Source organism: Lepus europaeus, chromosome 13, assembly GCF_033115175.1.
Source record: "Lepus europaeus isolate LE1 chromosome 13, mLepTim1.pri, whole genome shotgun sequence".
In the NCBI taxonomy this organism is placed as follows: Eukaryota; Metazoa; Chordata; class Mammalia; order Lagomorpha; family Leporidae; genus Lepus; species Lepus europaeus.
In genome coordinates, this window is record NC_084839.1 from 60,899,249 (window position 1) to 60,922,666 (window position 23,418).

General features: G+C 51.7%; 1 protein-coding gene across 6 annotated transcripts in view; it reads left to right on the forward strand.

The window, feature by feature from the left end:
• The first annotated feature begins 404 nt into the window (after positions 1-404).
• The window catches only part of CEP68 (centrosomal protein 68), a 30,419-nt gene continuing 7,405 nt past the window's right edge, over positions 405-23,418 (forward strand). For 2 of the 6 annotated variants that reach the window (XM_062209543.1, XM_062209545.1), the window contains exons 1-5: positions 848-4,230; positions 11,231-11,604; positions 13,332-14,798; positions 16,353-16,475; positions 20,778-20,874. In XM_062209543.1, the coding sequence (XP_062065527.1) occupies positions 11,272-11,604; positions 13,332-14,798; positions 16,353-16,475; positions 20,778-20,874 (2,020 nt within the window). In that variant the 5' untranslated portion in view covers positions 848-4,230; positions 11,231-11,271. Of the gene's footprint in view, positions 496-847; positions 4,231-11,230; positions 11,605-13,331; positions 14,799-16,352; positions 16,476-20,777; positions 20,875-23,418 lie in introns of those variants that run through there. The other 4 variants (XM_062209546.1, XM_062209549.1, XM_062209544.1 and 1 more) reach the window with 4 other exon arrangements.

Genomic DNA, 23,418 nt, shown 5'->3' on the forward strand with positions numbered 1-23,418 from the left:
GCTGAGCGGCAGGGATGAATGAATGCTGCCCTACGTCGCATCGCCGCAGGAACACTGCGCGCCCCGGCACCTCACCCTCGACACCGCCCCATCTGCCAGCACCAGGGCGACTCGACCCCTCACAACGCTGCCGGCCGCGAGGAAGCGAGCCCAGGCCCGCAGCGCGGACGGAGAGGGAGGCCGGCCGCCCCCAAAGAAGATCCGGCCTCCCATAGGCCAGGAGGACGCGAGGGGTGGGCTCTTCTTGTAGGATCTGGGTGCCTATTCGTGGAGCCTCCGGACTGAGGTCTGGGATTGGCTGCTCCGGGCCTTAAGGCGTCCCCGTGCGGAGGGACAAGGGGAGGGTCTGCCAGGCGGGCCTGGGGGTCGGCCCCGCCCCGAGCGTTCCGCGCTCGTGCGCTCGGGCTGCGGGCGCCGTGTGGGACCTCGGGCTCCGGCTTGGCGCATGGGGCTTCGGGGGCCGCTCGGAGCGTGCGAAGCGTCGAGGTGCGGTAGGTAGGCCGGGGCGCGGGCGCTCGCGGCTCTGGGGGCGGCGGCCTGGGCAGTCCCAGCGCGCGAGGCCCGGCCCCCTCCGTGCGGCGATCTCCCGGGGTCGCTCTGCGAGGCCCGTGGCCGTGCGGGGCCGACGCCCTGGCGTCCCCGCCCGCAGGATACAAAAAGCTGGCTGGGGTCGCGGCGTCGCTTCGTGCCTTCGCCTCCATTTTGCAGGTGGAACGGCGTGCGCGGGTCGAACCGCGGGGCCGAGGCGGGAGGCCGGGCGTGGGGACGCCAGGGCCTGGTGGCGGGGGCGCGCGTGGCCGGCGTCTCGCCTGGGCCGCGGCGGGCGATCTGCCCCTCAGCAGGCTCGCCTGGGCCGCGGTGCTGTTTACGCTGCTGGCGGGTGGTGGCGAACGCCGCTCCCATCCATGCCCCTGGAGAGATGGAGATGAACGGTTTCTCCCATCCGCGCTCGGTGCCTGGCGCTTTATGTAGGAGGGCTGCCTTTTCCAGCTGTCAGCACCGGGCCGGCGCTCCTGCCCTGAAGCAAAGCCCGTCGCGGGCCCTTTACGGTGATTAGGTTGCGTTCCGGGTACCGTTTGTAGGGAGCGGAAAGCTGCCCGTTGGATCCCGTAGGGTCCATGAGGGGCAAGCAGGGAGGCCGCGTTGGTAAACAGCCCACGAGCTGTCAGCGCTGGGGCCTGTAGGATGCGGTGAGAGCGCCTGACAAAGGGTGTTGGCTCCGTTTGCCGGGCTTGGATCCAGAAGAGGCACCCCTTCCCAGCCCTTCCCACCACCTGGCCCCTCGGGACAGAAGAGAGCCGGGAGTTCGGGTTCATCTCTTCTGAAGCACCTTCACCCAGCAGCTGAGATTCACCGGCTCCGCTGTGGCCTTGTGGTTTCCCCAGCCCTAGCACAATGCTTGGAGCAGAGCAGGCACTCGGGGGTGGAAGGAAGCCAGAAGAAAAACAAAAAATCAGTGTAGCCAGAAGTTGAGGAAACAAACTTTTCTTTAACCTGTTGGGCCAGTTATTCTTACAGGGAGGCAGCTGGCCTCAGGCTGTGTGTTAAGGCAAATGAGATCTGCCTTGTTACTAACCCTGGGTAAGTTCCTTTAAGTTCCCTGCCTCAGTTTCTTCATCTGTAAAACGGGAATAATAAGAGTACCTGCACTCCGAGTTGTGAGGATTAAAATATTGATAGAAAGTGCCTAACGGAGTTTCTGGCCCAAAGAAAAAGTTCAGTACCTGTTACTGGTTAAGGTAAAAATAAACAGGTACAGGTCATCAGCAATGGTGTCTGTATGGTCCCTCTCTCTTGAGGGTGTCCCAGCCTTTTGGCTTTATCTGATCCTTTGTTAAAACCCGTTGGGCCTTTCCTGATCCCCCCACCCAACACAGTACAGATATGCCATAGGCAGCTGTCTGCTTATGCAGCCAGAATCTCATCACCCAGTGGAGCTTGATTAGGTGCCAGGTAAGGATTTCTCCGAGTGCACTTGATTAGTGTGGTCGGCCACTCAAGATGGTGGTGTAAGAGCAAAGGAGTGAAATGGATGGGGCCTGATGTGGCTGACCGAAAACCCTCAGGCAGCAGCACGCAGAGCCTGTGGGGGTGGGCTTTGGGTGGCTTCTGTTCTTGCTAAGGTTGCACAGAAACATTGTGAAAAGTGGAAGACATCTTCCAGATGGATTTAGACCCGTTTGCGGGTCCCGGAGGTGTCGGGTGCAGCGAGAGGCATTACCTCACTTCCAGGTTTTCCTGTACCAGGTTTTCCTTTGTGGATGCAGGAAACGGGCTGCACTGGACGTTTCCTTTCAGCTGTAAGCCCCCTTTGGCATGCCAGTTTCTCTTAAATAGTTGGAGTCTACAATTTTCACTCCTCACTTGGAACTGTCACAGGGGAAATCCAGGTATCCCGTTTGTGATTCTGTTTTTAGGTTAGCCACAGTGAGTCTTGAATTCTTTCTAGGGAATACATTGATTCTGAGAACTCTGTTCCAGCTGTGACAGTCCATAATTAGCCATTAAAAACCTACCACAAGGTATGAGCTTTTTCCCTGTCCCGTTGTGGAGGCCTCGAGCATAAGGGCCATAAATTTCCTTCTCAGTGACAGGTGCTAGGTAAACAGTGGTACAGCCATTACCGTTGTTCCTTTGGGGCTGCTGGAAGCTTTGTTTTTTAAGATTTTTGTCATTTGTGTAAAAGGCAAAGAGGAATTTTCCATATGCCCGCAGTAACCAGGGCTGGGTCAGGCCGAAGCCAAGAGCCAGGAACTCCATCTGGGTTTCCCACAAGGATGGCAGGAACCCATGTCCTTGGGCCATCATCTGCTGCCTCCCAGGCACATTAGCAGGGAGCCGGATCAGAAGCTCAGAGTAACCTGGCACTCTGATTTGGGATACAGATATTCCAGGTGGTGGCATTACCCTCTGCGTCACAATGCAGAGCCTGGCCGAGTGCTTTTAAAACGTGTGTGCTTACCAGGTCGTCTGAAGATAGAGCTGAAACGGGGATTCTGATGCCAAGGCTCCAGGGTGGGGCCGAGGAATCTGCACTCCCAGCACGGGTGGTGGTGCTGTGCATGTGCTGCTCTTGGACCACACTTTGAGTAGCAAAGGACCAAATGGAGCATCTGCACCTGCTTTTAGGAGGTCTGAGAAACAGGGCTCATTTTCTTGTGGTAGTAAACTTGGGAACTAGGAGCTTTTTTCATATTTATTATTTTATCCTCAGCGTAAAAATTTCTTGGCATTGTTCCAAAAATGATGTGCGGACTGTAAGGTGCTTCTGATGTAATAATAAGGTTGTTAATAAAAGAAATCGAGTGGGCTGGCGTTGTAACGCAGTGGGTTAAACCACTGTCTGTGATGCTGGCATTCTTTATGAGCAGAAGTTCGAGATTCAGCGACTCCATTTGTGACCCAGCTCCCTGCTAATGCACCTGGGAAAGCAGTGGAAGATGGCCCAAGTGTTTGGGCCCCTGCCACGCATATAGGGTACCTGCATATAGTTCCTGGCTCCTGGCATTGGGGTGGCCCAGCCATCTGGGGAGTGAACCAGTGGCTGGAAGATCTTTCTTTCTCTATCTCTGTCTCTTTCTCTGTAGCCTTTCAAATAAATAAATAAGTCTTTAAAAAGACCCTCACCTTTTGTGCTAATCTTTCACTTGACTTCCTGTAACTTTTCTTTCACTGTATCTGCCTCAATTTCTTTTCTTTCTTTTTTTTTTTTTTTTTTTTTTGGAAAAAAGATTTATTTATTTATTTTAAAGGCAAGGTTACAGAGCACTCTTCCATTGGATAGTTCACTCCCCAAATGAGCCAAATTGGCTTAGGCTTGGCCAGGCTGGAACAAGGAGCCATGAACTCCATCTGGTCTCCCATGAGGGTGGCAGGGGCCCAAGCACTTGGGCCATCATCTGCTGCTGCTTTCCCAGGCACATTAGCAGGGAGCTGGATTGGAAGCAGAGCAGCTGGGCCTTGAACCAGCACTCCTATATGGGATACTGGCAAGCAGCAGCTTAACCTGCTGCGCCACAGTACCAGCCCCAGCGAGTGCCTTCTGTCCTAGTCATTTTATTCAGTGAGACTCCATATTTGGCCCTGAGCTTTCTAGCAGCCAAAGCAAAGAAGACGTTTTCATCATTTTTGCCATGAAGAACAAACTAGCTGCTCAGCTGGAACACCTGTTTTTGTGAATGGGACCTGAGAATTCTCCCTCGAGTTCCCCAGAGAGGATGCTGCAGTATGGTGAGTGCAGTTCTTAGTGTCTGTGGAGAAAACTAAGTTCCTTTCAGTCTTCATATATGTCGCTTGGTGGCCTCACAGAAAACCATTAGTAAAGACAGCAGCCATCGGGCTCTAACTGTATGGTCCAGGTACACCTCCTTTAATAGTAGAGTGACTTTTTAAAAAATTGTTTGAAGGGAGGAAGGGTTGGAGAGGTCTCCCATCCACTGGTTCCCTCCCCGGGTGCCTATAGAAGCCAGGGCTGTGCCAGACCAAAATCAGGAGCCAGCTCTCCTACATGAGTGGCAGGGTGCCCTCACCTGCTGCCCCCCAGAGTGAGCACTGGTAGGAAGCTGGGGTCATGAGCACAGTGGGGACTCAAACCCAGGCACTCTGACGCGGGGTGCTGGTGTCCCACATGGTGCCTTGCCGTCACCCTCAGCATACAGGGAAGCTGCTATTCTGCTTTGCCCTTCAGTCCAGTTAATGGACATGTTCTGTCCTCAGCATCCTCATAAACTTCGTGGGACGGGGACACTCTGCTAACTGCCGGGGAGGCCAGAGAGCCTGGGGTTGAGGAGGGCGGTGGCTGGGAGCTCATGCAGGCTCCTTGCAGATGCGGCAGTTGCTTGTTTTAAAGGCCGTCTGAAGACCGTACCCAGCGACTTAGAAGATGGCCCTCGCTGTGAGGCTGTCTGGGGGTCCTGCCAGTTAGCCAACAGATGTGCAAGGGAGAAGCAAAGGGACAACCACTGGCTCCTCCAAGGGCCTGGGGACTCTTCCTGCTCTATCATGACTTAGGGAAGCAGCCCTAGGAGGGAAGTCAAAGAGCTGCTGGTGCCAGAGGGTCCTGAGGAGAGCCTGGTCCTGTGGCCAAGCCACGGGAGCCACATACCCTTCTGTGGCTTCAAGTCTGCTCTTCGTTTTCACTGTACTTTGATTTTGTGTGCAAAGAAGGGGAGCAAAGTGCCAGGGTAACCAGGCCTGTCTGGAGGACTGAAGGGCACCCGGGGGCCTTGCCCAGGCAGGGAAGGAGCAGGTGCACAGCCAGTTTTCCTGGCACCACCCGGCTCTGAGGCCACCACAGTCATCTCCTGTGGCCACCCCCTTTGTTGGCCTCTCCCACATTTCTCTTTAACCCACTTTGTGCTGCCTCCAATGCCTGGATTGGCCTCTGCCTTGAAGTTCTTTTCTCCCAAGAGTCTCGGGCCCCCTAGAGCCCTCCTGCAGCCTGAGTGGACCCTGTCCTACCACAGGCCCCTTTTCTTGGGGCACTTGCTTGCTCTAGGCAGAAGAGCAGCATGGTAAGCCTCGTTGTCTGCTTGTGTGGCCCAGCCCTGCCACTGTGTGTTCATGGCATTTACAACCACTTACACCTCGGCCTCCTGTGAAAACAAGTTTCAGAGTTTTGGCCTCTGAAGTGGTAGGGCTTGCTCTGGTGGCTGGTGCAGGTGGCTCGCTATGTTCTTGAGTACAGGGACAGGCCCTGACAGAATGGAACTTACAGAGCAGCATCGGTCTGAAAAAGATTATTTCAAAGGGAGCTTTTGATTTAAAGAATCCGGGGGCAAGTCCTCTTTTGTTCAGAGAATTTCTCCCTAGTTGATCTGTCCTCTGCATGGTTTAGTTATGAGCGGAACATCCTTCCTCACCCCAGCTCCCACTCCCCTTTCTCCATCCTGAATAGAGCAAGTGGGAGGAGACCCAGGCAGCTGTGACAGTCCCACCCGGGGGTGATAGAGGTCGCCAGAAGGGTCACGTGTCCAGGCTCACCGCATACAAGAGCATGAGCATGTTCTTACTGTAGGGCAAGAGAAAGCCGAGCTTGCGTCACTCCTAATTGTATCTGATGGATCACATGGCCAAAGCTAGGAGCCAGGAACTTCTTCCGCGTCTCCCTCATGGGTGCAGGGGCCCAAGCTGGTGGTGAATTGTGATAGTCAAGTCCAGGTAGTCCCGAGAATATCCTGGCACATGTGTGGTTGTCTCTTGACTTTGACAAGACAGAGCATATTGTTCATTCTGTGTGCTTGGATGCCTCCTGTCACTTGGGCCAGCCTCCTGGCACTTGTCAGGCAAGAGGCTGGCTGAGGCCTCTGCCCTGTCACAGGACTGCTGGCATCCAGGAGCACTGTAAACTGTGATCTGAGGGCAGGCAGGTACCACGTGAGTAGGTTGTTGAAAGTTGATGACCTGGGAGACAATGTTGGTCCAACATAGCCAGTGGTGCCCAGCAGTCTGAGCAGGGCTCTGAGAAGGAGGCGCTGTCTCATTGGAAGCGTCCAAGCAGCATTCCTGCCCCCAGAAGGGTAGAGGAATGATCATAGCTTCTAGACCTTTCCTTCAGTGGTAAGGACGCCCGCCTGGCAGATGCAGACAGCGTCAAGCCCTGGGAATCCGCAGCTGGTGTGTTACCACAGCCTGGCCGGTGTTTCTGCGGCTTGGTGAGCGCTTTAAAAGTGCTGTGGCTGCAGCAGACATGACTTCAGTGGGTTTTCCTTGATTATCTGTGCCAGCTGATTTCTTCCGTTACATTCCATAGCATTTCATCTACAGTTTGGGACACATTATAGACTCATTTTTATTTTCTTTCATATCTTTCTTAGTTCTCATAATAAGCTTGTACAGGGAAAAATGATTTGTCAGATGGATTTAAAAATAAGATTTAGATGGGGCAGGCATTAGGTATAGCAGCTTAAGTCCCTGCCTGGGACTCTTTCATCCCCTATCAGAGTGCCTGGTTTGAACCCTGGCTGTTCTGCTCTGATCCAGCTTCCTGCTGATGTGTGACCTAGGAGGCATCAGATGATGGCTAAAGTATTGAAATCCATAGGCCGGCGCCGTGGCTCAATAGGCTAATCCTCCGCCTTGCAGCGTCGGCACACCGGGTTCTAGTCCCGGTCGGGGCACCGATCCTGTCCCGGTTGCCCTTCTTCCAGGCCAGCTCTCTGCTGTGGCCAGGGAGTGCAGTGGAGGATGGCCCAAGTACTTGGGCCCTGCAGCCCATGGGAGACCAGGATGAGCACCTGGCTCCTGCCATCGGACCAGCGCGGTGCGCCGGCCGCAGCGCGGCGGCTGTGGCGGCCATTAGAGGGTGAACCAACTTCAAAAGGAAGACCTTTCTCTCTGTCTCTCTCTCTCACTGTCCACTCTGCCTGTCAAAAAAAAAAAAAAATTAAAAAAAAAAAAGTATTGAAATCCCTGCTACCCACACGGGAGACCTGGCTTTGCCCAGCCCTGACTATTGCGAGTGAACCAATGGGTGGAATTTCTCTCCCTGTCTCTATGCCTTTCAAATAAAATGAAAATAAACATTTTTTAAATAAAAAGATTAGGAAGGGACTGATTATCCAGACAGAAAATAACTGCCTGTATTATTTTCTCAAAAGTGCCATTTTCATGAAAATCATTGAATTTCAGACTTTGTTATGTGGTTGCTAAAGGGCCTCTGACCACACTGTTCACTTACTTTAGATTTGTGTGAATTCTTATAAGTTACTTGGGGCCTTCTTCAGAGTATGTTCTAATAGCTATGGAGAAGATAATTCATAAAGGTCTTGGGGAAAAATGGTATTAAAAGATGAGTTTATTTTGGTGCAAAACATTTTGAAGTCTATATATAGAGACAGAGAAATCTCCTGTCTACTGGTTCACTCTGCAAATAGACACAATGACTGGGGCTGGACCAGGCCAAAGTCAGGAGTCAGGATGTTCCTCCAAGTCTCCCACATGTGTGCAGGGGCCCAACACTGGGCCATTTTCTGCTGTTTTCCCAGGCACGTTAGCTGGAAGCTGGATCAGAAGTGGAACAGCCAGGTCTAGAACTGGCGCCCTATGGGATGCCAGCATCATAGTCAGTGGGATAATGAGTTCAAGACAAGACAAAAGCATACACATCATGAAAACAAAGAGATAATTTGTGTGCATCCCCTCTTGCTCTAACATCGTTTTATTCCAGCAACCCCCTGCAGACCACACCCTGTCGAGAGTGCAGTGAGAGAGGTCTGGCCAGTGAGAGTCGCAGGCTAGATTCAGTCTTCACCCTAGTTTTTCCATGTCATGGGTCTGATTACCCTGTGGTTGTGAAACACATCACCCATGATGACATCTTCATTGCAGTTTCTTCCAGAGCCACAAGGTGAGGATGCAGCTCCATGAAAAATCTGTCAGCAGGACTCGGTCACTTTCTTTTTGTCCCTCTGCAGGTCTCTCCTTGCCTACTTTGCATGCTTGTTTTACAGCTTGTTCCCAGGTTGATTTATAAACATCTTGGGTTCTGGAGTCAGACAGCCCTGGACTTGACTCTCAGAGCTGTGGTTTCCCCACCTGTGCAGTGAGGGTTAGAGGCCTTGCACTCACATGTGCTGGGTGTGGAGTGATACCGACCAGAGGAGGGCACTTGGCAGTGTTTGTCAGACACATTCGAGTGGGTTCCCTTCACCTCAGCAGTTCCACGTTGGGCTACTTTTGCTGTGGGGATGTCAGCACACACACAGCTGACGCATGTCACAGCACTGTTTGCCATGACATTGGGAATAACCCAAATGTCCATTAGAAAGGGACTGGTGAAATAAACTAGCATACACCCTTACAGTGGAATCCACACCAGGCCAAGATGAAAACAAGGAAGGCAAGGCAATGACCTTGTGTCACTAAGGAGTGATTGCCAAGGGTCTGAGAAGTGTGCCCTGTGCAGTTTGCTGCCTTTATTGAAAACACAAAAGAGGGGGCTGGCGCTGTACCCTGGCCTGAAGTGCTGGCATCCCATATGGGCACTGGTCCTAGTCCCGGCTGCTCCACTTCCAATCCAGCTCTCTGCTATGGCCTGGGAAAGCAGTAGAAGATGGCCCAAGTCCTTGGGCCCCTGCACCCATGTGGGAAGATCTGGAAGAAGCTCCTGGCTCCTGATTGGTGCAGCTGCAGCCGTTGCAGCTAGTTGGGGAGTGAACCAGCGGATGGAAGACCTCTCTTCTCTTCTCTTCTCTTCTCTTCTCTCCTCTTCTCTTCTCTTCTCTTCTCTTTCTGTGTAACTCTGACTTTCAAATAAATAAATTAAATCTTTTAAAAAAAAAACACAAAAGGGAAGGGCAGGGGGCATGGTAAAAGTAGAAATTTATGTTTGCTTATATACCAGGAGATGAGAATCACACAAAAAACCAGAAAAACTGTTCACTTGGTTGTGGGAGTCTCCAATAGTAAATGTTTTGCTTGATCTCTAGGAAAACTTGGTTGCTTTTTGTCCAGTTGGTTCCTTTGTTCCTTGTAAGGTGACCAGTTAGGTGAGGCTGTCAGCACCCCACATGACACTAGTGACAGTGGCTGACCCTGAGCATACTCACTGAGCCAGCCCTTGTCAGGGAAGCTCTGTGTGGACTTGGCTTGTTCCAGTGGAGGGACAGGAACAAGGGTGGAGGGAGACTTGTGTTCATAGTGCATCTTTATGTTTGAACCTTATTATGTTTGAACCTTATTATATACTATTCTGTGTTTGAACCTTATTATGTATATGAATTATTATGTCTTTGAGTTTGTGGAAAATGCGTGCTGTGAAAAAACTATGCATGGGGCCCAGTGTTGTGTATAAAGCCTCTGCCTGCAGTTGCTTTACTTCTAATCCAGCTGCCTGCTAATGGGCCTAGGAAAGCAGCGGAAGATGACCCAAGTGCTTTGGTCCCTGCCACCCACATGGGAGACCTGGAAGAAGCTCCTGACTCCTGGCTTTGGCCTGGCCCAGCGCTGGCTGTTGCAGCCATTTGGGAAGTGACCAGTGCATGGAAGATGTCTTTCTCCCTCTCCCTCTGTAACTCTGCCTTTCAAATAAATGCGTACATCTTTTAAAAAAAAAAAAAAAAACCACCTACACATGGATTTCAGAATTTTTGCCCTGCAGTACTTGTCTTCTAATTCCATGTCTCCGTGCGCTTGAAGCAGTGCCCATATTGCCTGTCAGAGCAGCTGTCTGGGGCTAGTGCCTGCCTGGCAGAGGCAGGGTTGTGAGAGTGAAATGAGTGCTCATCTCTGCAGTGCTCTCAGGGGCTTCGACGTGTAGGCAGCATCCACCCAGCTTGGCACACAGGCTACCCAGTGGGATGAGCCTGCAGCTGCCTCCACCTGCCCCCTTATTGCCACCAGCACCTCCTGTCCCTAAGGAGATGGGCTATTTCTGTCAAGGTTTGAACTTGGAACACAGCATGTGGCTGCCCACACCCAGCTCCCTCTCACCCCTTCCAGCACCTCCCAGAGTCTGTCTTCCTTTCGCCCAGCCCACCAGTGCTGCCAGCAGCAGCCCAGCAGGTAGTGTAGGATTTGCTAAGGGGGCTCTCGCCTGTTGTCCCTCAGCTCATCCTGTCTACAGATCCCACGCCCAGTTTTTTTCCTCCTCCCCTGAGCGCTTGGCCTCAATGCACCGGATACAGGGCCACTGCACCCACCTGTTTTGCACACTTCTCTCCACAGTACATTCCACATCAGCTGGGCAGAGTTGCTGATTCTTCTCGTTGGTCACTGGCCACCTGGGAGTGGGGGTAGGGTTGCTTTGTGAGAGGAGTCTGCCTCCTGTGCCAGGCAGAGCCACGGGGAACTCCTCCTGGCCCAGCCGAGCCCAGCATGCCCTGACTTGCTGTCCTCTAGGCAAGACCTGAGTCATGGCTCCGTGGAGACAACACAGCCACTGCAGGGTGCTCATGGGGAGGGCTAACCAGTTCTCTGACCTAGAGGTTGGGCAGGAGGGACAGGGTGAGAAGGTGCCCTAGGCAGCATTGAGCCTTGACTCAGATTTGGACCTGTATTGACGCTCCTGCAATGGCACCAGCAACCATAAAAGCTGAGGACAAAATGACATGCCTCTGTCCCCTTTGGAAGGGTCTGGGACTAAGGAAAAGCCAGACTGCTGTGTACCTATAAGGAAGTAGTTTTCATTTTACTTGGACCAAAGAAAATGTTTGCCATAACTAGTAAAAAGCAAAATTTCTAGACACAGATGTAGGAAATTTACTTTTCCTCTCCTTCCTCTGTTTTGTAGGGAGCTGAAGACTCAGGAAAAACAGCCCGGGGGTCAGCTCAATGGCCCTGGGTGAAGAAAAGGCGGAGGCAGAAGCAGCTGCAGAAGGGGCCCAGCCCTACAGGAGATGGAGCCGTGGAGTGGACCCTTCAGGGCCCGTGCGTGGCGAGCAGTCCCTGCGCCTAGAAGCCGAGGGAGGGCCCGCCTCTCCTGTTTGGGGGGCAGATGGGCTTCCTGCCCCTGCCTGCTGCGCTGGGACTGACCCCGGCAGCCCTTCTGGAGTTTACCGCCTACCGGCCAATAACATCCCGGAACAGCAGGCAGTGCGCTCTGGCCCGCTTCCTCCTGCCAGCAGGGGGCCTCCTGGAGACCCTTCACACTCCGTGGGGAGCCAGGTACGGAGAGAGCTGTGGGATTGTTGCTGGACCCAGTGCTCTTCTTTGGGGTGTGTTCTGTCTTCTCTTACCACCTCACCCCCTGTGCTGGGGTGCTGGTTCATGTGGGGAGCTAGGCCTCAAGGCCCACGGGGGCTTTGTCCATGGCATGGCACTTCCTGTTCTCAAGTAGGCCAAGAGCCTACTGTCCTGACAAGGGGAGCCTTGTTTCTGGCATGGTGATCGGAAGAGTGGGGCGTCCCTGAAGAGACTTGGGAAAGGAGGGCTATGGGCTCCTGAGGACTCTGCCACCGAATCGCTTTGGGACCTAAGGGACCTGAAGGAGCCTCAGGCACTCCAGGGTGGGTGACACTGCCGCTGGTTAAGGAGAGCTGCTCGGCCGCCCTGACTGCAGGTTAGCCTCTCCTCGTGGCAGTCACATGGGGCAGGGAATCCTACTGGGTGTTGTGACTACAGCACATCAGCTGACCTTTCACTCCCTGGTGATGTGGGGGGCAACCTGAATGGTCTGGCCCTGGCGGCCTATCACGTTCTACTGCCAAGACCTCTCTTGGAAGTGGCTTTGGTGTTGTCCATGTTGTTGTGGTCTTGGCTGTCACCTGATCCCCCCACAGAGCCCTGTCTTGTGACAAGGCTCCAAGTGTGACTGCGAGGGAACCGGGTTCCCCCACCCTACCAGGTGCAGGAGTGGCGGGGGGGGGGGGTAATCTGACACCACTGAGTCAGAGGTGTAGTAGGGCAGGAAGTGAAGGAGCAAGCCCAGAAATGGACTGGGACAGTCTGAGTCGGTGCTGGTTACAGTGCCGCCTGCTTCTGGAGGTCTTGCCATGTGCTTTCCACACATGGCCTCCATTAGTCCCGTGCTGTGAGGGGCTGCTGCTGTCACCTTCTCCCTTCTACAGGAGGGAGTGAGGCTTTGAAGTTAGTTGTACATCTGGAAACTGGCAGAGTTAGGGCTGACATCAGGTCTTTTCCCAAAACCCATGCCCATAACCACCATGCTGCCCTCATCCAGGGTCAGTCCATTGAGCAGGTTAAAAATGCAAGTTGCAGGCATGGGCAGATGGTGCAGTAGGATGCCACTTGGGACACCCGCGTCCTACATCAGAGTGCTGGTTTGAGTCCCTGCTACTTCTGCTGATGCATGCTCTGGGAGGCAGTTGATGTTGGCTCAAGTACTTGCATCCCTGCTACCCACATGGGAGATTGAAGTTCTGGGCTCCTGGCGTCTGGCTTTGGCCTGGCCGAGCCTGGTATTTGGAGAGTGAACCACTGGATGGAAGACCTCTCTCTGTCTCTCTCTGCCTTTCAAGTAAAATGAAAATAAATCTTTAAAAATAATGTAAGATATTAAAAAAAAACTTAGATTGCCAAGAGCTGAATGATTGCTTTGCCAGTGTTTGCCTCTGGCATGGGAGCTGAGCACAGTGCAGCCTGGGGGCCTCCTGACAGAGCTGCAGGGGTCTGCCCACTCACACGCTAGCTGTCAACGGAGGAAGGCGTTTTGAAAGGGCCAGGGGTCAGTCTGGGAAAGCTGGTTCTGCTGCTCAGAGCAGGCTGGATCTCGCACTGGCCACATCCCCACAGGCAGCTCATGCTCTGACTCTGGCCTCCGGCAACAAACTTCTGAGATCTTTGAGCACTTCTGGGCCCCCTAGAGAACTCCAGCTTTGTTAGCTAAGAAAAGAAATTTGGTTCATTGCTGCCTTTTCTTCTTTTCATTGCAGATGGAGGAACCCAAGCTTTCTGCCTGCAAGGAGCTACCTCAGTCACCTCTTCCCAGAGCTGCAGCTCTTTGCTCAGGACATGATGCAGATACTGAAGACGACCCCTCCCCAGTGGGTTTGCCCCTGGGAGGGGGCCTCAGCCAGCAGCCTCACGTCTCAGGTTTCCCTCTCCCAGGGGCCACAGCTGCCCAGATTGCCAGCTGCAGTCTGTCTGCCTCCTCCACGGGCAGCAGTCTCCAGGATCACCGAGAGCCAGCGGAGCCTCAGAGTTGCTCCCTTGCCAAGGTCTCCTCCCTAGAGCTGGTGGTCCCACAGGCAGCCCCCTGTCTGCTGAGGCCAGGGCCTCGGCTCCAGTGGCCACCACTGCCCAGGAACTCTGGGGCTGATGCTGCTGGCCTCAGCAGGAGGCACCTCTCCTTCCAGGCCGAGTACTGGGCCTGTGTGCTGCCAGATTCCTTGCCTCCTTCCCCTGACCGTCACTCCCCGCTCTGGAACCCAAATAAAGAGTATGAAGACCTGCTGGACTACACTTACCCGCTGAGGCCTGGGCCCCAGCTTCCCCAGCACCGGAACAGCCATGTGCCGGCTGACCCTGTCCTGCAGGACTCGGGGGTAGACCTGGATAGCTTCTCTGTCTCCCCTGCCAGTACCCTCAAGTCACCCACTAATGTCTCCCCGAATGGCCCACCCCCAGAGGGCACGGCTCTGCCGTTTTCTGTGGCCAGAGAGTCCCACCTTAAGCAGTGGCCCTCTGGGGTACCCCAGAAGCAGGGCAACGTGGGAGTGGCACCTTGGAGCCAGTTGGCATCTACACCCAGGGCTCCAGGCACCAGGGATGCTCCTTGGGAAAGCAGAGAGTCAACTCCAAGGGGTGCAAAGGACTCGTTCCCCGTGGGCAAGCATCTCGAAGTGGGCTCTTCCCAGCTGAGGACTTGGGACAGAGGGTGGCCTTTGCCCAGGCCAGAGAAGGAAAAAGGGGCCAGCCAGAGTGTCCGATGGCCTGCCTGCACGGGGTCTGGATGGAGATTGGAAGAGGAAGTAGACAGTGACGACGAGTATCTGGCCTTGCCCACTCGGCTGACGCAGGTTTCTAGTTTGCTTTCGTATCTGGGCTCCATCCCCACCTTGATGACCTTTCCTGGTGGGGCTTCCGAAGGGCAGAGTTCCCTGGAAGTGTCGGACAGTGATGGGCCGGTTTCTCTCCCATCGGACTCCAGCCAAAGCCAGCTTCCCTCTGAGACTGCCCTGCAAGGCTCTGGGGGCTTTGAGAGCCAGAACTGCCGTTTTGTGCGCTCCTTTGTCTGTCCCCAGGACTCTGCAGGGGAAGGCAGTCTGGTGAGCAGCCAGGCTCCAGGGGCCTCCTTGCCCGCCGTGTTGGACCCGTGGCCTTCCTCAGCCCTAGCTGCTGAAGGGCGGCTTCCTGGGAACGAAGAACAGGGGCAGGAATCGCTGGTACAATGTGTGAAGGTAACAACACCTTACGAGGCTTTGTGTACGGCGTCTCCTTCCCTGAGCCACTAACATCATAAAAACTTGTTAAATGGACCGAGCGCTGCATGTACTTACTTAGTCCTCGCCACGCTAACCAGCTCAGTGGGGTTCTCATGTCGCTGTTTAGGGAAAAGTAAATTTGCCCAGTTAAAGTTAGCAAGGCCAGAACCAGGAATCAGACCCAGGCAGACCTTGGAGTCTGAGCTCTTAATGACCAGCCCTCCTGGCTGCTTCCCGCTGAGAGGTGCTGCTGCAGACTTCAGGCATTTGATGTCCCACGCCCTAGCCTTGTTGGCCACTGAACCTTCTTTCTGACGAACTGTTGCTCTCAGGGTCTGGTTAGTAGTGTGTGGCATAGGATTATCAGGGGCAGACAGACCTGAATTTGAATCGTGGCCCTGCAATCTCTGGTATTTGGGCTCTTGAGTTGGCTTTTTTGTAACCCTTGGATTCCTGTCTCTTTAGGATGTTGTGTAGATGAAGTAATTCATGTCAGGGGCTTCATGCAGGCCCTGACACATGACTGCAGTTCAGGAATGTCCTTCTCCATGCTCTTAAGTGTCCCTCTGCCCACCTTCCCCAGGAAGCAGCATGAGTGAGTGTGGGAGCCAGCGACAAAGGGGAGGACTTGAACCTCCCCAGGGTGTCACATGCATGCTTTTCTTTATCCTGTGAAGCAGGTAGGACAGATGTTACCGAGTGCCCTTTTGTGATGACAGACGAAGATGCTGGGCTGACATGGTGACACCAGCATCCTATATTGGAATACTGGTTTGAGTCCCTGCAGTACACTTCTCATCCAGCTCCCTGCTAATGTGCCTGGGAAAGCAGTGGAGGATGGCCCAAGTACTTGGGCCCTTGCCACACACATGGGAGACTCAGATGAAGCTCCAAGCTCCTGGCTTTGGCCTGTCCAAGCCATAAATGGCCATTCAGGGAGTGAAGCAGCCGGTGGAAGTGTCCTCTCTCTCTGCTCTCCCCTCCCTTCTTCCTTCTCTCCTCCCCCTTTTCCCCTCCCCTCCTCTCTTCTTTCTCCCCTTCCCCTCCCCTCCCCCTCCTGTGTGTATACGCGTGTGTGTGTGTGTGCGCGCGCAAGCTTGTGCCTTCTTCTCCGTCACTCCCTTTCAAATAAAATCTTAGACTGAGATCCCATGGGGTACGGTTGTTTTGGGTGTGGGTTCAGATGAGTCATCCCTTGTCCCCACAGAGTTTGACAGTAGCAGTGCGAGCCCGAGAGTTGGCTCCTGGGGACGCTCCTTGCCTCTACCCTTTGCTTTGCTGCTCACCGCTGCCTGCAGGCCTGGTTTGCTCAGCCTGACGTTTCTGGTGGACACCACATTGAAGGAGACTGAGCCTAATGGGCTTTTATTGCCCTGAATGAGGGGGCGGTCCAGGGAAGGGGCGGGGAGACTAACGCCTCTGTGAGGGAAAGTTCTGGAAAGGTGCTTAGTCCCTCTTGTGGAATCCTATTTCTAGCCTTTAAAAAGTAGTTCAGTCACTAATACCAGATGTTTTTATTTGTCTCCACAGACATTTTGCTGTCAGCTGGAAGAACTGATCCGCTGGCTGTATAATGTGGCTGATGCCACAAACCCCGGGACTCCATCCAGCCCCAGCCTCGCAGCTCTCAAGTCTTCTCTGCAGCTTTACCGGGTAAGTCGCCGTCCTGGCTCAGGAGTGGCTTCATTACAAAGTGAAACCACAAGTGGCTGATGCCTTGCATGTTAAAGCTCAATTTAACTGTTTCCCCCTGAAATCTAATCATAGACCTTTTCAGATTACTAATGCTGAAAATTCTGTTAATGCATGAGTTGTTGCGCAAGCTGAGCCGAGTTTGGAGGAAACACTTTATGTGGAGTCACCGATACATGAGAGTGACTTGCAGCGTACTGTTCTGTCTCAGGAGTTGCGTGTGCTGACCTGTGTGGTCACATCGCAGGTGCTCAGCAGCCACAGTGGGCGGTGCACACACACAGCATTTCCGTCTTCACACACACTTCCCTGGGCCTGCGCTGTTGTTTAAGGTCCTGAACTGAAGTTGTACTGACTGCACAGTAGACACTAGGCATTCTGATGATATTTAAACAAAAATCTGACATTAGTTTGCTTTTCTGTGTGTTTTGGTTTGGTTTGGGTTTGTTTGTTGTTCTTTTTTGCCTATTTTTTTATTAAGGTTCTGGGTTTTTTCATTTAGAAATTTTATTGGCTAAATTAAAATTTACTTATTAAAGAATTTAATTTTTGTTACATAATTTATTTTAGAGGCAGAGAGATGTAGAGACAGGCAGGGACCTCGCATCCAGCGGTTCCTTTTCTAAATAACCACAATAGCCAGGGGTGGGCCAAGCCAAAGTTAGGAACTGAGAACTCAGTACAAGGCTCCCAGGTGACTGGAGTCCAGATGTTTGTGCCATCACCTGCTGCATCCCAAGGTATGCGTTAGCAGGAAACTGGAATTGGGAATTGAGCCAGGTCTTGAACCCAGGCATACCATTATGGGATGTATACATCCCAGCTGGCAGCTTAACTGCTATAACAAACACCCACCCTGTAAGTTCAGTTTTTTTATTTTTTAAGATTTATTTTATTTATTTGATAGAGTGACAGAGAAATGGAGGGGCAGAGCTTCCATCCACTGGTTTATTCCCCAAATGGCTGCAATGGCCAGGGCTTGAAACTGCAGCTGGGTCTCCAGCATGAGTGGCAGGGGCCCAAGTAGTTAGCCCATCTTCCACTCCTTTCCCAGGGAATTAGTGGGAAGCTGAATCAGAAGCAGAGAAGCTAGAACTCAAACAGGCACTCTGTTCAACATGGGATGCCAGCATCATGAGCGGTAGCTTAACCTAGGTTATTATTTTTTAAAGATTTTATTTATGTAGTCAAGAGAGGTAGAGTTATGGACAAAGAGAGGGAGAGACAGAGTTAAAGGTCTTCCATTGCTGGTTCACTCCCTAAATGGCCACATTGGCTGGAGCTGGACCAATCCAAAGCCAGGAGCTTCTTCCAGGTCTTCCACACAGGTGCAGGGGCCCAAGCAGTTGGGCCATCTTCCACTGCTTTCCCGGGCCATAGCAGAGAGCTGGATCAGAAGAGGAGCTGTTGGGACATGAACCAGTGCCCATATGGGATGCCAACACTGCAGGCGGAGGCTTAGCCCACTATGCCACAATGCCGGCCCCTACTTTTACTGTTTCTTCAGAAAAATACTTGAGAGAGTTAGAGATCTTCCATCTAGTTTACTCCCCAGATGACTTCATGGCCAGGGCTAAGCCAGGCTCCAGGGGTTGCATCTGGATCTCCGATGCCATCTTGCACTGCTTTTTCTAGACCATTAGCAGGGAGCTGGGTTGGAAATAAAGCATCCAGGACTTGAATCAACACCTGTAGGATGCTGGCATTGTAGGCAGTGGCTTTACCTGCTATGCCACAATGCCGGCCCCTTTCTCTTTTGCTTTTTGAACTACCTCTGTGTGGGGCTGGTACAGTGGCATGGCAGGTAAAGCTGTCATCTGCAGCACTGGCATCCCATATGGGCACCAGTTCAAGACCTGGCTGCTCCACCTCCAATCCAGCTTTCTACCAGTGCACCTGGGAAAGCACTGGAAGATGACTCAAGTCCGTAGATCCCTGCATCCAAATGGGAGACCCAGATGAAGCGCCTGGCTTTGGTCTGGCCTGGCCCTGGCTCTTGCAGCCATTTGGGGAGTGAACCAGTGGATGGAAGAGATTCATTTTCTCTCTCCTCTGCCTCTCCCCTCCTGTAACTCTGCCTGTCAAATAAATCTTTAAAAGATAAATAAACTACCTCTTTGTGGGTTGTAGTTACCTGGATCCTAGATGATATATATTTGGGATGATTATGTCTGTCCCAGGTTGTACCTATTGTTCTGGCATACGTAATAATGAGTCCCTTTCATTCTCAGAAGTGTCCTGAACTGGAGGATAAATGAGAAGGTTGTTACCCTAAGTATCCTGTTCACCTTGGCCAGATTGACTGTCATTGTCTGGCAGTACCAGCTTTCCCTGCGTCTTTGTGAAGGAGCCGAAGCAGCGTTTGTGGTCTGAGGCTGGAGCTAGTCTAGCAGAGTTTTCTGCCACAGTGCTGTTTCTTAGCCTGAACTCCCGGGCCGTATCTTCAGCAGAAGAGGGTGTGATCTGTTTGTGCAGGAGCTAAGCCAAGCTGACTCAGAGTCTCATTGGAACCCAACCACACCCCTGCTGCTAGAGGAAGGGCCTTTGTTTTCCAGCTAAAACCTAGGGGAGGAGTCTCGCTTGGGCTTGGGCAGGCCTGGCCAGCTGCTCCCTCCTAACGGGAATGCTGCTTCTTGCAACACAGAGGGAGGGTGCCATGAGTTTCCTACCCAGTCTGAGCTTGAGGAAGATGGGTGCTATGGGCCTCTGTGTGCAAACCCCAAGAGTGAGCACATACAGGGCCTAGCCCTGGGGCCCAGGACCAGCACTCCCCTGGGGAGAGGAATTGCCCTATTAGACTACCCTGATAGCCTTTCCTGGCCCATAAGAGCCAAGTGCAGACAGAAGGACTCTGTCCCTCATACCCACCTTCTGTGCCTCAGGTCCAAGCTGACCAGAAGCAATGATCCTAGCTAAAGGCTGAGCCAGGACTGAGTCCTGCAGATCAGTGTGGCCTAGGCCTCTTGTGGCAGCCACACAACTGTGTCACGAGGTGGAAGCGAGCACTCACCCCTTCCCCGCACAGAACTAGTGCATGGCTCCTGCATACCTATGCGCTACCTTGACTCAAGCTTACATCAAGACCTAGGACAAGGGCCCTTCAAAAATATCGTGGAAAATGGAATTAAAAGATTGATTTTCCCATGAAATTTTCAAGTATCTTATAGGCAAGTAGGTGTATATTCACATATTTTTAAAAATGTTCATTTTCATCTACTTTTAAAGGAAGAGAGAAAGAGATCCTTGGTCTACTGGCTCAATCCCCAAATGCCCACAACAGCCGGGGCTGGGTGAAGCTGAAGCCGAGAGCCCAGAACTCCATCTGAGTTTCTCATGTGGGTGACAGGGCCCAAGCACTTCAGGCATCATCTGCTGCCTCCTGGGCTGCAATAGCAAGGAGCTGGGTCGGAAGCAAAGGACTTGAACCAGCAATCCCTTATGGAATCGGGGCATTGCAAATGGCGCGTCACCTGCTGTGCCACATCACCTGCCCTGTATTCACTTAGTTTGCCTGTGATTTACTTTCCCGCATACTTGGGCTTTGTATTAATAACAAAGTGGGACTGAAGAAGCATATAAACGACACAGAATACCAGAGAATAAAATAATGTATGTACAGTTATCACAGCAAAATAATAAATCCAAGAGCAAAATTATCACTTCCAAATTTGAAGCACTAGGTTCTGCAGCCTGCAGTAAAGGCGGTCATGGATCCAGGTTTACACTTCTCAGCACCTAAAGGACATCAAGAACAGTCAGCTACAAGGCCTGGAGCTGTGAGGGGGAACAGACAAGCTGCTTGGGAGGTGCTGCAACAGTGGCCCTGGCTGTCTGGGAAGGCGGGGGTGGGGTGAGGAACGTTGGGGTCACGGCAGCCCCTCTGCCACCAGCGCAATGGGCGCTGTCTTGTGCGTCTCACTTAGCAGGGCCGTTTGGACAGAATGCATTTTATTTTGGGAATCTCATATCCCTGTGTGTTCAATAGAACCCCATGACACAGGGCATGGGGAGGAAACCCTGACTCCACTCTGTCCTGGAGCCAGCATCTTCAGCGAAAAGAAAACTGTCCTGATGGCAAACCAGATGGGACACAGCCCTCTCTGTGTACTTGGGCTCAGAGCAGCTGCAGTGACGCTGCCGGGCGGACTGCTCGCTGGCAGGGTCTTCACCCTCGAGCTACCCTGCATGGCATTTGTCTCGGGGAACTTGGCAAGACAGCTGTTAATAACGCTTTCCCTTCTCCTTCTCTCGTATGCTTTTAAGCAATTTAAGAAAGATATAGACGAACACCAGTCCCTGACGGAGAGTGTTTTACGGAGGGGAGAGATTCTTCTTCAGTGTCTGCTGGATAATGCCCCAGGTGAGACGCTTGAGGTTTTCTTGTTTTCTTACATGTAGCCTGTATTCTTGACACACGTATGTATTTGTATAGTGTAGTGTGGCATTTCAGTCCCTGTGTGCAGTGTGTAATAAGATGAGGGTAAGTGGCCTACCCATCACTTCATTTACCATTTGTGTTGTAAACATTCAAAACTCTCTGTACTGGCTGTTTTGAAATATAGTTAGTTATTGTCAACCGTGGTTACCCTGTGCTAGACATGAGAAGTTTTCCCTCCTGTCCAGTGGCACCTCTGTACCTGATAACCATCCTTTCTTCTTGCCTCCCCCCACACACTCTTCCCAGCCTCTCCTGACCACCACTCTACTCTCTTCTGTGAACTTTTTATTTTTTGAGAGAGAGGGCTTCCAACTGCTGGTTCTCTTCCCAAATGCCCACAATGGCCAGGGTTGGGCCAGGCCAAAGCCAGAAGTTCAATCCAGGGATCTAGTTACATTGAGCCATCACGTGTTGCTTCCCAGGGTGCACAAGAAGCTGCATCAGGAGAGAGCCAAGACTCAAACCCAGGCATTCTGACAGAGAAATGTGGGCCTCCTGACCAGCATCTTAACCACTAGACCGAACAGCTACCTGAAAGCAACATTTTATTATTTTATTTATTTGAAAGGCAGAGAGATGAGAGAAAGAGATCTTTTGGTTTGCTCTCCAAATACCTGTAACAGCTGGAACTAGACTAGACCAAAGCCAAGAGCCAGGAACTCAATCCAGTTTTCCCACGTGGGTGGTAGGGACCCAACTAGTTTTGAGCCATCATCAGGTTTAATGCCTCCCAGGTGTACATTAGCTTGAATTGAGAGCGGAGCCGGTCCCTCCCACTGGGGATGCAGGTGTCCCAAGTGACATCTTAAGTGGCCTGCCCCTCAAGATAAAATTTTTTAGCTTCCGCAAGTGAGTGGAAGTATACAATATGTTTTTCTGTGCCCAACGTATTTTACTTAATGTAAGGTCCTTGAATCCCACTCATGTTACTACAGATGACAAAATTATTATTCTGTTGTATATATTTATCACATTTTTTTTTTATCCTTTCATCTGTCAGTGGACACCTCAGCAATTCCGTATCTTGGCAACTGTAAATCCTGCTGCAGTAAACATGGGAGTGTGGGTTTCTCTTTTACATAATAATTCCATTCCCTTTGAATATATACTTAGTGATGGGATTGCTGAACCACATAGTAGTTACAATTCCAGTTTTGGGAGGAGCTCCAAACTGTTCTCCATGATGTCTGCACTGATGTACCTTCCCACCAGTAGTGTCTCTGTTGCCCTTTTCCACACCCATCCATGCCAACATTTGCTACTTGTCTTTTTGACAGTGGCCATTCTGAATGGGGCACAATGATAACTCATTGTGGTTTTGCTTTACATTTTTCCTTGTGATCAGTGATGTTGACCACAGATTCATATACTGTAGGTCATTTGTATATTTTGAAAAATGTCTATTCAGGTTATTCATTTTTTATTAGATTATTTGGGTTTTTGCTGTTGAACTGTTTTGAGTTTCTTATACATCCTGAATATTAATCTCTTGTCAGATGAATATTCGCAAATATTTTCTCTTTTCTGTAGAGTATCTCTTTGTTGATTATCTCCTTTGCTGTACAAACCCACTGGTCAGTTTTTTGCTTTTGGGGTCATATCCAAACATTCTTTGCCCACGCCAATGTCTCAGAGCATTTTCCCTGTGTCTCATCATTTCAGTTTTTACATTCAGGTCCTTGATCCATTTGTATGTTGTAAGGGACAGCAGTCTAGTTCTTCTACACATCGCTGTCCAGTTATCCCAGTACCGCTTATCAAAGAAACTTTCCTTTCTTCAATAAACTTAGAAAATTTTCCTTTCCTTCTGCCTTTTGAAAATCATTTGGCTATAGCTACATAGATTTATTTCATGGTTCTCCATCCTCTTGGTTTATGCTTATTTAGGTGCCTGAGGTTTTTCTGTTAGCCAGCTCTTACTCCTCTTAGCAACAGGCCAAGAGACCAACTCTGTCCTGGCAAGGAGCCAGCATTGCAGGAACCCCTCCTCCATTGACCCGTGACCTTAGAGCCCTGTGCCTGACCCCTCAGGCAGCTCTTCACATCATTTCATCTCCTGCAAACCCAGCATGAAGCAGTCACCAGCATAAAGAGTAAGCCTATTAGAAAGGAGGCATCGAACCCACCAGAATGACATTCTCTTTTACTTCTACTTACATTTCTCTGGTGGTATTCTGGATGGGAATCCTATTTTAATCCAGTGATCTTAAGTGTATGGCTGGGGCACTTGGTGGGTAGCCCTCCAGGGGTTCCCCATATTATCCAGCTCAAGTTGAATTCCTCTGTGCTTATCTGCTTTGTGTTCTGATTTGAGGAAGGATTGTATTGATGAAAAGGATTTGAAAACAATCCGTGTGGTCTCTGAGAAGAGATGGCTGGCAGTAGTGTGCAAGCTAACCTGGAATCTCTTGTAGAATTGATTCCCAGTTTAGAAAGTGAAGATCACAGCGCACCAGCTGCCAAAGA